The following is a 16,235-nucleotide window of genomic DNA, read 5'->3' as shown; positions in this document are numbered from 1 at the left end:
GGACGCTATATTTTTTCTCATTTAGTGTCTCATGACAATATATATGTTATTTTTTTTAAATTACAAACTGTCATTTTTATCTTAGTTCTTTAGTTCTATCCACATTAAGAAGCCACAGTCAGAAAATGTTAAACACTTCAGAATATTTCATAATTCCTTGGCAACAGCTTTAAAAATTTCATAATCATTCAACCAGTTATTCAAAATAACCCTACCTTTTTAAAAAACTTTTTTATTTCTAAGCAGTTATACATGACAGCAGAATGCTATTTGATTCATTGTAGAACACAATTAGAACACAATTTTTCACTTCTCTGTACACGAAGTAGGGTCATGCCATTCCCATTCATGCAATCATGTATGTACCTAGGGTAAGGATGTCCATCTCATTCCACCATCTTTCCTATGCCTATACCCCCTCCCCTCCCCTCCCCTTTGTCCAGCCCAAAGTTCCTCCACTCATCCTGTGTCCCCCCAACCATTACAGATTAGCATCCACTTATCAGAGAAAACATTCAGCCTTTAGTTTGGGGAATTGGCTTACTTTGCTTAGCATGGTATTCTCTAACTCCACCCATTTACCTGCAAGTACCATAATTTTATTCTCTTTTAATGCTGAGTAATATTCCACTGTGAATATATATCACAGTTTCTTTATCCATTCATCTATGGCCATTCATCTATGGCCATCCAGGTTGGGTTCACTATTTGGCTATGAACATTGATGTCGCTGCGTCACTATAGGATGCTGATTTTAAGTCCTTTGGGCGTAAACTGAGGAGTGGGATAGCTGGATGGCGATTCCATTCCAATTTTTTTAAGGAATCTCCATACTACTTTCCAGATTAGTTGCACCAATTTGCATTCCCACCAGCAATGTATTAATGTGACTTTTCCCTCACATCCTCACCAGCACTTATTGTTTCTTGTATTCTTGATAACTACCACTCAGACTGGGGTGAGATGAAATCTTAGAGTAGTTTTGATTTGCATTTCTCTAATTGCTAGAGATTTGAACATTTTTTCATATATTTGTTGATTGATTATATATCTTCTTCTGATAAGTATCCATTACTTAGCCTATTTATTGATCGGGTAGTTTGGGTTTTTGGTGCTAAGTTTTTTGAGTTCTTTATATATCCTAGATATTAATGCTCTAATGTGTGTGGTAAAAATTTGCTCCCATACTATAGTCTCTCTTTTTACCTCACTGATTGTTTCTTTTGTTGAGAAGAAGCTTTTTAGTTTGAATCCATCCCATTTATTGATTCTTAATTTTATTTCTTACGCTTTAGGAGTCTTGTTTAGGAAGTTAGGGCCTAATCAAACATGATGAAGATCTGGACCTACTTTTTCTTCTATTAGGTTTAGGGTGTCTGGTCTAATTCCTAGGTCCTTGATTCACTTTGAGTTGAGTTTTGTGCGTGGTGAGAGATAGATAGGGGTTTAATTTCATTTTGCTACATATGGATTTCCAGTTTTCCCAGCACCATTTGTTGAAGAGGCTATCTTTTCTCCAATGTGTGTTTGGGCACCTCTGTCTAGTATAAGATAACTGTATTTATGTGGGTTTGTCTCTGTGTCTTCTAGTCTATACCACTGGTCTACCTGTCTGATTTGGTGCCAATACCATGCCATTTTTGTTCCTGTGGCTCTGTAGTTTAGTTTAAGGTCTGGTATTGTGATGCCTCCTGCTTCACTCTTTTTCATAAGGATTGCTTTGGCTATTCTGGGTCTCTAATTTTTCCAAGTGAATTTCATGATTGCTTTTTCTATTTCTGTGAGGTATGACATTGGGATTTTAATTGGTATCACATTGAATCTATGTAGCTCTTTGGGTAGTAAGGCCATTTTGACAACATTAATTCTGCCTATACAGAGCATAGGAGATCTTTCCATCTTCTAAGATCTTCTTCAATTTCTTTTCTTCGTTGTTCTGTAGTTTTCTTTGTAGAGGTCTTTCACCTCTTTTGTTAAATTGATTCCCAGGTTTTGTTTTTTGTTTGTTTGTTTGTTTGCTTATTTTTTTTTTGTTTTTTGAGGCTATTGTGAATGGGGTGGTTTTCCTAATTTCTCTTTCAGAGGATTCATCAGTGATGTGTTGAAATGCATTTGATTTATGGGTATTGATTTTATATCCTGCTGCTTTGCTGAATTCATTTATTAAATCTCGAAGTTTTTGGTGGAATTTTTTGGATCCTCGAAGTATAGAATCATGTCATCAGCAAATAGTGATAGTTTGAAACCTGCCTTTTTTTTTTTTTTTAGATAGGAAAAATAAAGAGACACATGCACATGGTCCAGTGAGTGAGAATCAAAGGATTTTCTTCAAAGATCTAACTGCTGAGTTGTTTTCAAAACAAAACTCTGTATCTTAACATTATCCTATTACATTCTGATTCATTATCTCCAAAATCTCTTATCTACAAGTTCTTAACATATTTCTATTACATTAATAAAGACCATCTAGGCTAAAGTACACTGTAATAAACTACAGTACATTTCATTCACTTAATCCTTATGACAACCTGTGATGTGCCAAAGAGCCTGAGCTCCCTGTGTACATAGCGGTAAACATGTTTAATTCTCATAGAACTTAATAATCTTAATGGAGATTAAACAATAAGTTATATTAAACAATAATATATTTTAAATTGTAACCAGATGGAAGACTTCCTTCCTCCATGAGAAGGAATAGCACATAAAGAACATCATAACATTGTCATCACTCTAACCCCTCCTCCACTCTGCTCTAAGGAATTAAAGTAACTTATCCAGTTGTAAATTTGGTAGGAGAAACAGGCTGTAGAAGCTCAGTTCATCCCTATTCTTATTTGGAAACACCCTATAGAGAATATACATTCTGTTCTGCTTCTACAGGAAACAGGCATACTTCTCTCTCACAGTCCAGTGTAAGAATCCTAAGGGCTAATGTGTCAGCTCCATGGTGTCAGGGTCCTGACTCCTCCTCATCTTACTCATTTTTATAATGTCCAGTGACTCACCACCACATCTACATTTTAGAAGAAATGGGCAGGAGGTGGAAAATCCTTTCCCTTTTAGGGGCATGACCCTAAGGTATAACATACTATGTTTGTTCACATCCTATTGGTAACAACTTCCATCTGATTCGATGCTAGGGAACCTAAGAAGTTAGTTCTTATCCTGAGCAGCAAGAAACCCCAGGAGATACTATAACTATAGAAGAGAGAAGAATAGATGTTGGGGACAACCAGGAAACCTCTACCACAGGTACATGCTTCTATTACAATGTTCTTCTGGTATTTCCTACCTCACTGATAAGAAAGACATAGACTTGAAAAAAACAGAAGCAAATAAAACAATTTCCATGGTTGGGATTAACTCAAGAGTCAATAATTAGAGGGGGAAAATAAATCTGTATAATCCCAGAAGATGAGAGGAATGTTGCATTTGGAATTCCAGAAGTAGTAAATGAGAATGAGGACTGAACTTTCGCTGTTAAGGTTAGAACCACAGCTCTGCAATATGTGATCCTAGGTACAACCACTTAATCTGTCTATAAAATATATATACTTCATATTATTGTAGTTTCAAAGTCCATTGGAAACCACAGAGAAACTTAACAATAGTGAATATAAGGAGTATCAAGAAAAGAGCTCAGTCTTTTTTCCTTCTTTTTTGTGGTGCTAGGGACCAAACCCAAGGCCTCACACATGTTAAGCATGCCCCTTACCACTATGCTACATTCCCAGCTCAAGCTGATCTATTTTAACACCATTAACCAGCCTGAACTGGTCTTAGCAATCCAGTGTACTCTTATGAAGGCAAACTAGTCCTCATGAAACTAGATTAAATTGTCCTTTAGCATCCATGAAAAGTATACGTAAGGATTCCAAGAATGGACAAGCTGGTATATTGTGGTTGAGAATGCTACTGCCAATGAAGCCTAAAGCTAGTGATCAGATATTCAGAAAAAGATAAGATCTAGACAGAGCCCCCAAGATAGTTCATGGGGGAACTATTCTTTGCTAGTTCATGAAAGGAAAAAAGGGAAAGAAAGGGCAGGTAAAATATGGAAACTAAATCAGAACCTAACTATATATCATACATTTTTTTAAGTCAGCAAGGAACAACTAATCTTAATTTGAAGTGGGGCGTAAAGGGAAGAAAAATAATAAAACCATGTATTTCTTATCCTGTCCAGGCTGCTTGTTAACTATACTCCTTCTAAAGCTTGCAAGACATACAAAGGTTGAATTCTGAAGCAGGTTATTTAAATGGGTATTCTTAGCAACACATACTATGCTTTTTTAATAATAGCAAACTTTCAGTTTGCATAAAACTTTGCCAAGTGAAATATTTGGTTGCTATTGTAAAATTAGTTGTATCATTTGAAAAACAGAAAAATGTTAAAACCATATGCGCACCAGGCATGGTGCATGTACCTGTAATCCCAGCAAAATTTGGGGGCCTGAGGCAGAAGGATTACAAATTCAAAGCAGCCTCAGCAATTTAGTGAGACCTTATCTCAAAATAAAAAACAAAAGAGGCTGGGGATGTGGCTCAGTGGTTAAGCACCCCTGGGTTCAGTTCCCATACCAAATAAATAAACACAACAGCAGCTGTAAATGGTACTTTAGAAAGTGAAAGAAATACAATCCTATTATGGAGTCATAACAAAATTTTTAATAAATTTAATATCTAGAACTAGATTTCCTTTAATTATTAGACTGGACAATTTATATTTTACAAATTTAATTGCTCATAACTTTTGACTTCCTTAAGTAGGTATATAAAAATTAATTTTGGGAGGGAGTGTACAAGTAAATCAATATAATTTTAAAAATCCCTATGATAGGGCTGGGGCTATAGCTTAGTGGCAGAGCGCTTGCTTAGCATGCATGAGGCACTAGGTTTGATCCTTAGCACCACATAAAAATAAACAAAATACTTTGTGTACAACCAGAGATATGAAAAATTGAGCTCTATATGTTTAATATGAATTATAATGCATTCTGCTGTCATATGTAGCAAATTAGAATAAATTTTTAAAAATAAAGGCATTCTGTCTATGTACCACTACAAAAAAAATTTTTTTAAATCACTATGATAAAATATTTCCACCTTCAGAAATGGGATAGTAGCATATCAGAACAATTCTGAGAAGAGTTGCTATAGATTTATATTTATACTGATTTCTTAAAGAGAAAATCCAGCAAGTTTATTTAAAGTTTTTTCACAGACTAGTTAGTACCTTCTTACAAACACTCCCGCAGAAGGCACCTTTTTTTTCACTCGCCTCTTCTCTTTGCTGGACTCACATGAGTCATCTTCCTATCAACAAAAGAAAAAAGAAATGAGACTTTTCATTCTAGCACATATTTTCATCTTTCTACATTGTCTGTTCAAAAGAAAAAAAATTAATCATGCTAAGTATTTTCAACTCTGATTAAATTTCTTTTAAGATTTTTGTAAATAAGATCCCAAATCTGAAGTACCAGTGCTTCATATTATGCTAAATCTTAAGGCTGGAAGGCACCTTGAAAAATCATTCAGTCCTATCTCTACCTAAAATATCCCTCAAAGAGAATGCCTTGTTTTTCATTCTTGTATCTTAGACTAACATGTCATAATACACTGCTAACTGAAATGCAGAAAGGGTCACTATGTCATCCTCTGGATTTTTTTGCAAGGCCCACAGGGCTAGGATTTATATTTGCTGACTCCTTTCTTCCCTTTTATGTTTGTACAGCACCTCTTTACTGCCCTTGACTCATTTTCCACTTTGCCCCACTCCCACTGTTCTGGAAAATTTCTTATCATCTTGGTAATTCTCATGACCTATCAGAAAAATCAACAAAATGTTATGGAAAGGAACAAGGGATAAGGCTGGAAACACTGCAGATGTTCACTAGCTCTTAGTCATTTTTGAGTAATTCTCCAAGTAAAAAAAAATGCTGTGGGGGCTGAGGTTGTGGCTCAGCGGTAGAGCGCTCGCCTAGCTCATTCGAGGCCCTGGGTTCGATCCTCAGCACCACATAAAAATATTGTGACCAACTAAAAAATAAATTAAAAAAATACTGTGTACCTAGTTAGGACAGAATCTGAATAAAGAAGCTCCAGGAACAGGACAAGGCACATGTCCATGGGGAAAGCCCATGGCTAGAATTAATTCCTGAAGGTGTTCCTTCTGATACTTTTGCTAATGAGCTCAGTTAGCTTTATTCATATATAGTAGTGTATGAACCTGGAAGCTATCTTCCAACACCACCTGGAAAAACAGTCATTTCTCTGTGTTCCCTCCTCATCTCTCAGTTGCAAACTTGCTATCATCCAAGTTTCTAAAGATGAAATTGTCAAAATACATGTTCTTAACAAGCACCATAAGAAAGTGAGGGTGTGGAGTTTATAATGGCAGCAGCAAGTAATGTGGACAGGATGAACTTGAGGCTGGGCTGTTAGGTTGAAATTAGAATGTCTTGACACAAAGCCCAGCATACAAGTACTCAATACCTAAGTTGATGATGACTGAAATATTATAGAGATGAATCAGATAACCTTATGAAACTTAAATTTTTAGTACTGTGGATAAACTAAGTACCCAATCAAACTGTAATATAAATGAGATGCCCTCAGAGCAATACAAAGTGCTTGGTGAAAGGAGAGATCATATGTGGTCATGGGCATTAGGAAAAAGGTAACAAAAGCAATGATTCCTGGGGATATTTAAGAGGCAGAGTTGATAGGGAGCCTTCAGGCCTAAGAACAAAATGAACAAAGGCTTGGTGTTGGGAAAGAGTAGGGTAAGGTCAGAAAAGACAGGATACATGTAGGAAAACAGACAGAAATAAGGCTGTTAAGATAGTTTAAGAATAAATGACAAACTGAAGATTCATTCATTCATTCATTCAGGGTAGGAGAGTGACAAGAAAATCAAGCTGATAATTTCTGTGTCTACACAGAATAATAGTTCAGACAGACACAGACACCTTCACAGACACCTACAAGATCAGCAAGAAAAATAGAGCATATGTTCCTATCTGTGGGATGGCCCACTTTCTATGGGCTGGAGAAAACAAAGTTAGTCATGACTAAGAATCTAAGACTGAGCAGGGCACTGTGATGCACAACTGCATTCCCAATTTCTTAGGAAGTTGGAAAAAAATATTTTTTTTTCATACACGTATACATATATACACACACATATATAAAGGGTTGGGGATATAGTCCATTAGTAGAGTGCTCCAGGTTCAATTCCCAGTACCACCAAAAAAGAAAAAAAAAATTCCAAGACTCAAAGACAGTAATTGAGAAAATGGTGATGCCATGAATTTGAACATAGAGGGGAATCTGGTCTTTATGTTGAGTTTGGTTCTAGACATTTTTTTTAAATTAGGTGCCATCAAAAATTTCAAGTGGAAATGTGCTACTGGCAATGAGAAATAGTTGAAGAGTCCTGATGGGGACATAGTACTAAAATATGAGTTTGATAATCACTTACACAGAAAGATTAGAGAAGTATAATCTGAAGGCAGAGATTCTGAGTTTGTTCCTGCTTCACACTAGCTATACGCTCTAACAAGATACTTAGCTTCCTCATACATAACATAAAATGGAATCTACCTCCTCAGTGTTGATACAGAGAAGCTGAGATAATATCTAAGAAAGCACTATAAAAACAGTTAATTTAAAAAACTAGTTTTTAGGGCTGGGGTTATGGCTTAGCGGTAGAGAACTCATCTAGCACATCCGAGGCCCTGGGATCAATCCTCAGCACCACATAAAAATAAATAAATAAAATAAAGGTATAAAAAAATTTTTTAAAAATTTTTAAAAATATGTCAAACTATCCTAAGTAACTCCTAAGAACTTCTCTGAGTAAAAATTATACTACTACATATTCTTGGGAGAGATTTAAAGATACAACTTTATGCAATCATAAGAAAGTAGTGGGAGAAAGATTTAGTCAGACTCCAAAATAAACTCTTCCAATTCTTAGCTGCATAGGAAGGAAAAAAGAGAAAAAGACACAAGAAAGGGAGAAAATAATACAAACAATACTGCTAGTAATAGCTTGTGTGTGCCACAAACTGCTCAGGGTTTCTACATAATATTTCATTTAATATCACTACAATCCCATGAGGTATTATTATCCCCCATCTTATAGATGAGGAGATTGAGAATTAGAAGCTTTTCAGAAGAGAAAATAAGAAGTGCCCGAGTTACAGCTGTTAATGACATTAATTTGGGATTAACTTGGGCTGGGGTTGTAGCTCAGTGGTAGAGTGTTTGCCTCGCATGTGTGAGGTACTGAGTTCAATTCTCAGCACCACATAAAAATAAAAAAATAAATACAATAAAGGTCCATCAACAACTGAAAAATATATTTAATTTTTTTTTAATTTGGAATAATCTAAAGCAAGATTGCACAACAAACGGCCCTCAGTCCAGGGCCTGAGTCAGCTCTCCTGAAAGTCTACACATTGTTAGAGGAGAGTGGCATTTTAGAGAACTTGAATTGTGCAGAAGGAAACTTGAAAACAGAATGCTTCTGAACATGAAAAGAGAATTTATAAATAGCTAAAAAATGGAAAATTTTATGCAGAGACTGTCAGTTTGGAATGACTCAAATGAAAGTGTACATTTTGAGTGATCCCCAAAATAAAGACTGTCCCACCTAAGCAGCTGGAGAAAAACAATTACCTTTGAGGAGGAATTGCAGTCCCGGATACAAGGTGACAAGATGACAAGGACATATATTATTTTAGTATTTCTAAATTGGCTTTATGGTTTAGATGTGATGTCCCTCAAAAGTTCACATTTGAGACAATGCAAGAAGGTTTGAAGGAGAAATGATTGGGTAATAGCCTTAACCTAATCAGTGACTTGATCCCTGATGGGATTAATTGAGCGGTAACTGGAGGCAGGTGGGGTGTGGCTAGGAGAAGTGGTTAATTGAGGGCATGGCTTTGGGATATATATTTGTACCTGAAGAGTGAGTGGAGTCTCTCTCTCTCTGCTTTCTGATCATGATATGAGCTGCTTCCCTCTGCCACACTCTCCAGCTATGATGTTCAACTCATCTGGAGCCCCAAGGAATGGAACCGGCTTTCTATGGACTAAGACCTCTGAAACCATGAGCCCTCAAACTTTTCCTCCTCTATAACGGTGCTGGTCAGATCCTTCTAGTTATAGCAGCGAAAAAGCTGACTAAAATGGTGGCCATTAAAGAGATTAATAATTAGTTTGTACAAAAATAAAAAGAAGCCAGGAAGTTTTTGTTATGAATCATGAAGCAATTCAGGCCTGGAACAGAACTAATTCATCCAATAATGAAGAAAAAACATCTTTACAGAAAGAAAATAGTAACCATGTCTGAATCCCCACCTTGTATCATAATGAGCCAATCACAAGGACCACATCATGACAGTCTTCACTTGAAGAACACATAAGGGTCAAAGTTTCCCCAGTGCACTTCTACCTTATCTACTCGTGAGATCTAGAAGGCCTCAAACCCAAGAAGCACTTGGGGTTTCCTGTTGTCATGTTTCTGTCTTCTATACTCCACCTATTTTTCTGGACTTGGCTCTATTTCTTACATGAGTTTCTTTTTAATTTCCTTCTATATATTTGCTCTTTTTGTCACTCTTAAGATAAATTTTTCTATTTTTTACAGCTATATTCTGAATTCCAAATTCATAATTTCAATTGTGAAAGAACTAAGAGTATGGAGTCAAAGTTACAAATTTTGACTGATATTTCCACCATTACCAGCTGTGTGATTTAAATAAGTTACTTAACCCTTCTGAGCCTCCATTACTTCCTATACTAAATGAGGACTAGACAAATAACATAATAAGAAACTTGTGAAAGAACTCTGTAAACACAAAGTGTTACACAAATGTTAGTTTGTATAATTCCATAACCTGAGCAAAAGGATGCTATGAAAATTTCTGTGCTGGATCTTTTTTATTGTTTTTTGTTTTTCCTTTCAGTACTAGGTATCAAAATCAAGGCTTCACATGCTAGGCAAGTGCCATACCCATTGAGCTACACCTCTAGCTGTTTTTTTGGACGGGAAGGGTGTTGCAGGAACTGAACTCAGAGGCACTGGACCACTGAGCCAAATCCGCAGTGCTCTATTTTGTATTTTATTTAGAGACATGGCCTCACTGAGTTGCTTAGGGCCTCACTGTTGCTGAGGCTGGCTTTGAACTTTCAATCCTCCTGCCTCAGCCTCCTAAGCCACTGGATTACAGGCCCGTACCACTGCACCCAGCAACCACCCTTTTATTTTTAGTCAGAGTCTCACCAAGTTGCCAAGACTGTCCTCAAATTTGCAATCCTCCTGCCTCAGTCTCTCAAGTAGCTGGGATTACAAGCCTGTGCCATCAGGCCTGCCTCTTTTCTACTCTTAAACTGATGAAGGTTTCTAAAATGGATTCCATTCCAAGAACTTTACTTAGGTTATTTATAATATTAAAATGTACATACTTTCTAACTGCCTCTGAATTCTTACTGCTTATTCTGCCTATAAAAAAAATAGCTTTTCCTTATATGGTACAAGATTAACAATAGCACTTACTACACACTCAGTGAACCATGCTGAGGTCCTAATTAAATGAGACACACACACACATTGAAGAGGAAGAAACTATTAGAGATAAATAGAGCTTACATATAGATGTAGATTCCTTTTATCTTGACATCAGCTCTAAAAAGTCTAAATTATTCTCTTCAACTTACAACTGAATCACAAAGCAGTTAAAAGATTTTCCCAAATCAAAAATTATTGTAACCAGGAATCAAACTCAACTAGTCCCAGCCCAAAGCTTACACTCTGATTTATTCCCTCAATAAAAATAAACATGTTAAGGATACCAACCATATCCATAAAATTGGGGGTCTGAATTTTCTCCATTGTTTCCCTAAGTTGATCCACCTCTGCTCGATATTCATCCAGTTGGCATTCTAATTTCTCTCTACGGAGTCGTTCATACTCCAGCTGGTCCTGCAGTTCTTTGATGGTCCTGTCAAAACAATTTTATTCAATTATCCTCCAATATCATTATATACTCCAATACCATTACTAACATTTTTGGTAAAGTGGAAAGTGCCCATTTAAGACAAGTAAATTAAATCAAAGGCATAGTTACTGCATTTCAGGTCTACTTGAACCAGCAGTGATCTGTGTACTAGAGATGATAAGTAGTGAAAAAAAAGCCAAGACCTGCCCTCTTTAATTTAGTAGTGGAGGAAAACAGATAGTAGAAGGGGGGAAAAAAGTAAAACACATTGGTATCTCCGAGATGATAAGTCCTAAGGGGAGCGGGCGGGGCGGGGGGGGGGAGCAGGAAACAGTGATATAAAATATCATGGAAGAGGTGATTAGCACTTCATGTTCAGTGGCTAGGAAAGGCTTTACTAAAAAGGGTGCTTTAAGCAAAATTCTGCAGAAAATAGACAGTTAGACATCAGGGGAAGAACATTCCAGAGAGGGAAAGACCTAAGACCCTAAGGCAGAAATATGCCTGGGAAGGAAAAAAGAAAAAGGAAAAGAAGAAAATCAGAGGCCAATCTGGCTGGAGTAGTTTTAAAAATAAATAAATAAAATGGAAAGTAGTATAGGTTAGAGGTCAAAAAAAGCCAGAACAGGCAGGTAGGGCCTTATAAGTCATAGTAAGGACTTCAGTTTTTACTGAGTGAAATAGGAATCCATTGGAGGATTTGAAGAGAGAAGCAGCATGCTCTTGCTGAAATTTTAATGTGATTTCTCTTGGGAACAGACAATAAGGTAGAAGGTGGGGTGAGGGCACAAGGACAGGAGACTGGGAAACCTGTCAGGAGGAGGTCATAATAATCCAGACAAGAGATACTGTGACATAAACCAGGGTTTTTGTCTAGAATTCCCAAAGCATGCTGGCTTGGATTCCAGGTCCCCAAGGAGGGCAGTCTGAGAATACACCGAAGTAGTTCTTTCTGGTAGAAAAATGAGTGGGGTTAAGATGGAGGAGGTGGAAGCCCAACAAATAAGTTCAACAAATAAGAAGGGAAGATGATCCTTGGGACAGAGTGATACAACTATGTTTTGTTGTATTGTGAATTTGATGTAAATAATAAGTATCAAACCAAAAGTGTATTATTCAAATCAATATTTATCTTTTTTTTATAGATATACCTCAGGAGTTTGTACCCAAAATATAAATGAAAGGATCTAAGAACTTCCAGCTAGGATCTTAGGCTAAAGCCAGTACTAAAAATATTCTACATCTCAAACGCTTCAAGAGTATAGAGGCAGTGGTTAGCTACCTATATGATGTGATTTGTGAGAAAACAAGGAAGCCCTGACTCAAAAAGAAAAAGTTCTACCACAGCTTCCTAACAACTAAAATCCCATTACAAGTATTCTGGCAACATATTTTGTCTTCTATTTAAACCCCAAGTATTATCCATAGAAGGAAATCATGTTAAATTTTTATCAAATATTTAAATGTTACTCTAAATACCTTTACCAGCTTTCTTAGTGAGGCTAGATCCAGAAGGGGATGGAAGGAAAACAGGCAGTTCTAAGAGTGTAAAGGAAAGAGATAAAACCAATAGGAAGGGCAGGGAAAGTAGAGGAAGAGGAAAGAAATCCATGTGCAATTCGAGTTTCTCTTTTACAGAGCCATGTCTCCTGTCCCCCTTTGTTCTCTGTGCATTCTAGAAAGCAAACAGACAGGCATACAGGCAGTGGGAGGAAAGAAGCATGCGGCATCTTTTATTCTTGCAGCCACTGATTCCTAGAGAGGTAGATACCCAATGTCCAGAGAGTCAATTTAGGATGCAGGGGGTAAAAGGTAAGTATAGCTGTACAACTGCTCACTGCCTCTAGATTTAAGCACATTCTCTGATGGGTACTCTTGTTGGCCAACCCAGGAATGGGTCTCATATTTGTGAGTAGGCAGTCCTGTCTGATGGGGATGTTCAAAGACCTATGCTGGTTGAAAAGATTAAAATAGCTGTAGTCTCCAAAAAGAGTGCCAGTTTTGCAAGATGAAAAAAGAGTTCTAGATTCAAGTTGCACAATAATGTGAATATACTTAATGCTACTGAACTGTACATTTAAAAACAGTTGAGATGATAAATTTTATGTTGTGTATACATTATCACATTTTCTTTAAAAGAAAACTTTAACTCCTTCTCCATCAGAGATCTAGTAGGAGGTTTTAGAACCCAACACCCTTTGACAGGATGAAACAACAAACCCTCACGTGGCATCTAGAGAGGTAACTAAATACAAATAATTAAAGTTTTAAAGACAATACTTTTCAGATTCAAGCTGTTCTTTCTTCTGCTTTAGATCCTCTTCTGTTATCCCACCCAAATGTTTATAGTTGCTCTCAGCAATTTCCAGAAGGTGTCTCAATTCTGTAATTTTGTTATAAGCTCTCACTGCAAGAAACAATTTAATAAGAACCTAATTTAGACGTGTAACAGCACATATGCTCAGAGTCATGGTCCTCTCAAGCATTTTCTTTTGAGCCACCTACCTGTGTGGTTTGAGAAGGCAGTTGAAGAAAGGATAGTGTATATACAGAGGATAAAACATAAGTGACAGAATAGTTAGATGAGCAAGCAATAAAACACCTAAACATTGGGCTCTTACTCTGCTATTGGAGCACATATCAGACTATTATAACTATTAATGCTATGAACAAGAAGGTTTAAAGAAAACTAACAGTAGTATATTACATGACTATGTATAATCCACTATACATTAGAAAATCAGAAGAAATTAAATACGTTTTATTAATTTAAAATAACCTAGAATTAATCCATTCCAAATTGGGGTTAGTCACTTGTAATATCTATGAAAGAGAATACTGAGAGGAAGAAGTATTAGTTTCAATCATCCTCCAACTACCAAAACTATGATTTTTCTTTTCATCCTTAAAGATAGTGGGTCTCAACCTTGAGTGATTTTTCCCCCCTCAAGGGACATCTGGCAGTGTCTGGAGACATTTCTGCTTATCCTAACTTGGGATTCAGCTACTGGCACCTAATGAGTTCAGGATGCTATTAAATACCTTATAATGTACAGTAGATCCCCCTTCAACAAAAGTAATTCTCTGGACCTAAATATCAAGAGTATAAAAGATGGAAATTCTTTTGTTTACAGGACAAGGTTAGCAAATTACAGCCTCTTCTTCCTAACACCACTCTGATTTATCTATCAACCGATTGGAGCTGCAGGTTCTAAAATACAACCACCAGAATCAACTGGAGTATTTTTTTAAAAGGTAAATACTTGAAGCCCATCCCAGACCCACAAATTCAGGTATCTGTACTTAATAAACATTCCCCAGATAATTCTGAGGGGCAGATAGGTTTGGGAATCATCAACAAACAAAGTGGTAGAGGAGATTAAGGGGTAAAAAATGCCACATAAGAAAACACTGAAATATGGCTGGGGATGTAGTTTAGTAGTACAGCACTTGCTTAGCAGGCATGAAGCCCTCAGTTCAATCCCCAGCACAATTAAAAAGAAAAGAAAAAAATTGAGAGAGTTAAATAATTTCTTTAACATTTGAAAGGCTGTTTTGAAAGACATGTTCTGTGGAGGTAAAAGGTAGGATTAATTGGGATTAATTCCAGGAAAAGATTTCAACTTAATAAAAGAGAAATTTTCCAACAAAAACAATTAAAATTATCATGTATTTAAGGAGTGTCTATGACATACAAGATACTAAGAACTTTACCCATTTTAATCTTCAGAGAAATTCTAAAAAGAAATTTTCTTTCTAAATAATAGTGAGTGGCTTGTCACTGAAAGTGACATGTGATGACATGTGATGGAAATCTTGAACCAATTATCAAACCTCAAATGGTTATAGGGCTCAATGATGCCATAGACCTAAACATAATTCACTAAAATGTGCTCTGAACTGAGACTTGTTTCCAGTGAAGTCTAGGATCACAATAAATTCAACCAGTCCCTAATTGGTACTCTGGCAAAGAAAGGACCGTCTAGTTCTTTGTAGGTTTCCTTGAAATAAAATTAAATAGGGATAGTACAATGGCATATGATTTCATATATAGTATCCCTTCACTAGCTGCAAACACTCCAACTGAGTACCAGGGAGTGTCACAGTATAGCAAGAATGCTACAATCTCATTTGTATCAAACATACCACAAGGAACTATTCTAGTCACGTTCTCAGTCTTTCCCAAAACATCTTTTTGAAATTTCTTGACAGTGATTTCTTCATAAGTGTCTTCTACTCAAAAAATTTCATAAGAAACTGAAATCCTACAAGATCAATTGCTCATTTCCTGCAGTCCTTTACATTCTCAAAATATCAAACAAAAAGAAACCAAAGCACAAGCAACAACTTATAAAACAGATCAAGTGGCCTTCATCAATATCAAAAACTTTTGCACTGTCAAGGATACCATCAAGAAAGTTAAAAGACAACCAACAGAATGAGAGAATACCTTCAAATCATAGGTCAAAAGGGATTTGCATCCAGAAATGCTTTACAAGAATAAAAAGATAAACCAAGCAGTTGAAAATCAGACCAAGGATTTGAAGAGACTTTTCTCCAAATAAAATATACAAGTGGTTAGTAAGCACATGAAAAAGACAGTCAATATCATTAGTCATTAGAGAAACACCAATTAAAACTACAATGAGATACCACTTCACACCCACTAAAACAGATATAACCATAGACAAATAACAACAAATATTGGTAAGGGTGTGGAGAAATTCAAGCACTCAAAGATTGCTGGTAAGAATGTAAAATGAGCTTTACTAGTAGCATGAAAAACATGTTGCATCTTCTTATCTGACATTATCACTTTAAACATGGAAAAGTGGTTTTTATTTATTTTTTTAAATACTATTCCTTGAAGACCAGCAGACTGACATTTTTTTAAAATAACTTTATTTATTTATTTTTATGTGGTGCTGAGGATTGAACCCACATGTGAGGCAAGCGCTCTACTACTGAGCCATAACCCCAGTCCCTGAAAATATGGTTTAAAAAAAAATGTAAAATGGTACAGCTGACTTACAAAACATTTTGGCAGTTTCTCAGAATGTTAAACATAGAGTTGCTAGATGACATAGAAATTCCACTGCTGGGTATATACCCAGTAGAAATGAAAATATATTTCCACCCAAAAAAGTGTACATGAATGTTCATAGCAGTATTATTCATAATGGCCAAAATGTGGAAACAACTCATGTCCATCAACTGATGTGTGTG

General features: G+C 36.3%; 1 protein-coding gene across 1 annotated transcript in view; it reads right to left on the bottom strand.

The window, feature by feature from the left end:
- Ankrd42 (ankyrin repeat domain 42) overlaps positions 1–16,235 on the bottom strand; it is a 94,344-nt gene that overhangs the window by 27,483 nt on the left and 50,626 nt on the right. The window contains exons 11-13 of the mRNA XM_078044942.1: positions 13,290–13,416; positions 10,868–11,012; positions 5,237–5,316 (exon numbers count right to left, since the gene is read on the bottom strand). Of these exons, the coding sequence (XP_077901068.1) occupies positions 5,237–5,316; positions 10,868–11,012; positions 13,290–13,416 (352 nt within the window). The remainder of the gene's footprint in view (positions 1–5,236; positions 5,317–10,867; positions 11,013–13,289; positions 13,417–16,235) is intronic.

Source organism: Ictidomys tridecemlineatus, chromosome 4 (assembly GCF_052094955.1).
Source record: "Ictidomys tridecemlineatus isolate mIctTri1 chromosome 4, mIctTri1.hap1, whole genome shotgun sequence".
Taxonomy (NCBI): Eukaryota; Metazoa; Chordata; class Mammalia; order Rodentia; family Sciuridae; genus Ictidomys; species Ictidomys tridecemlineatus.
This window is presented reverse-complemented; position numbering and strand designations above follow the sequence as displayed.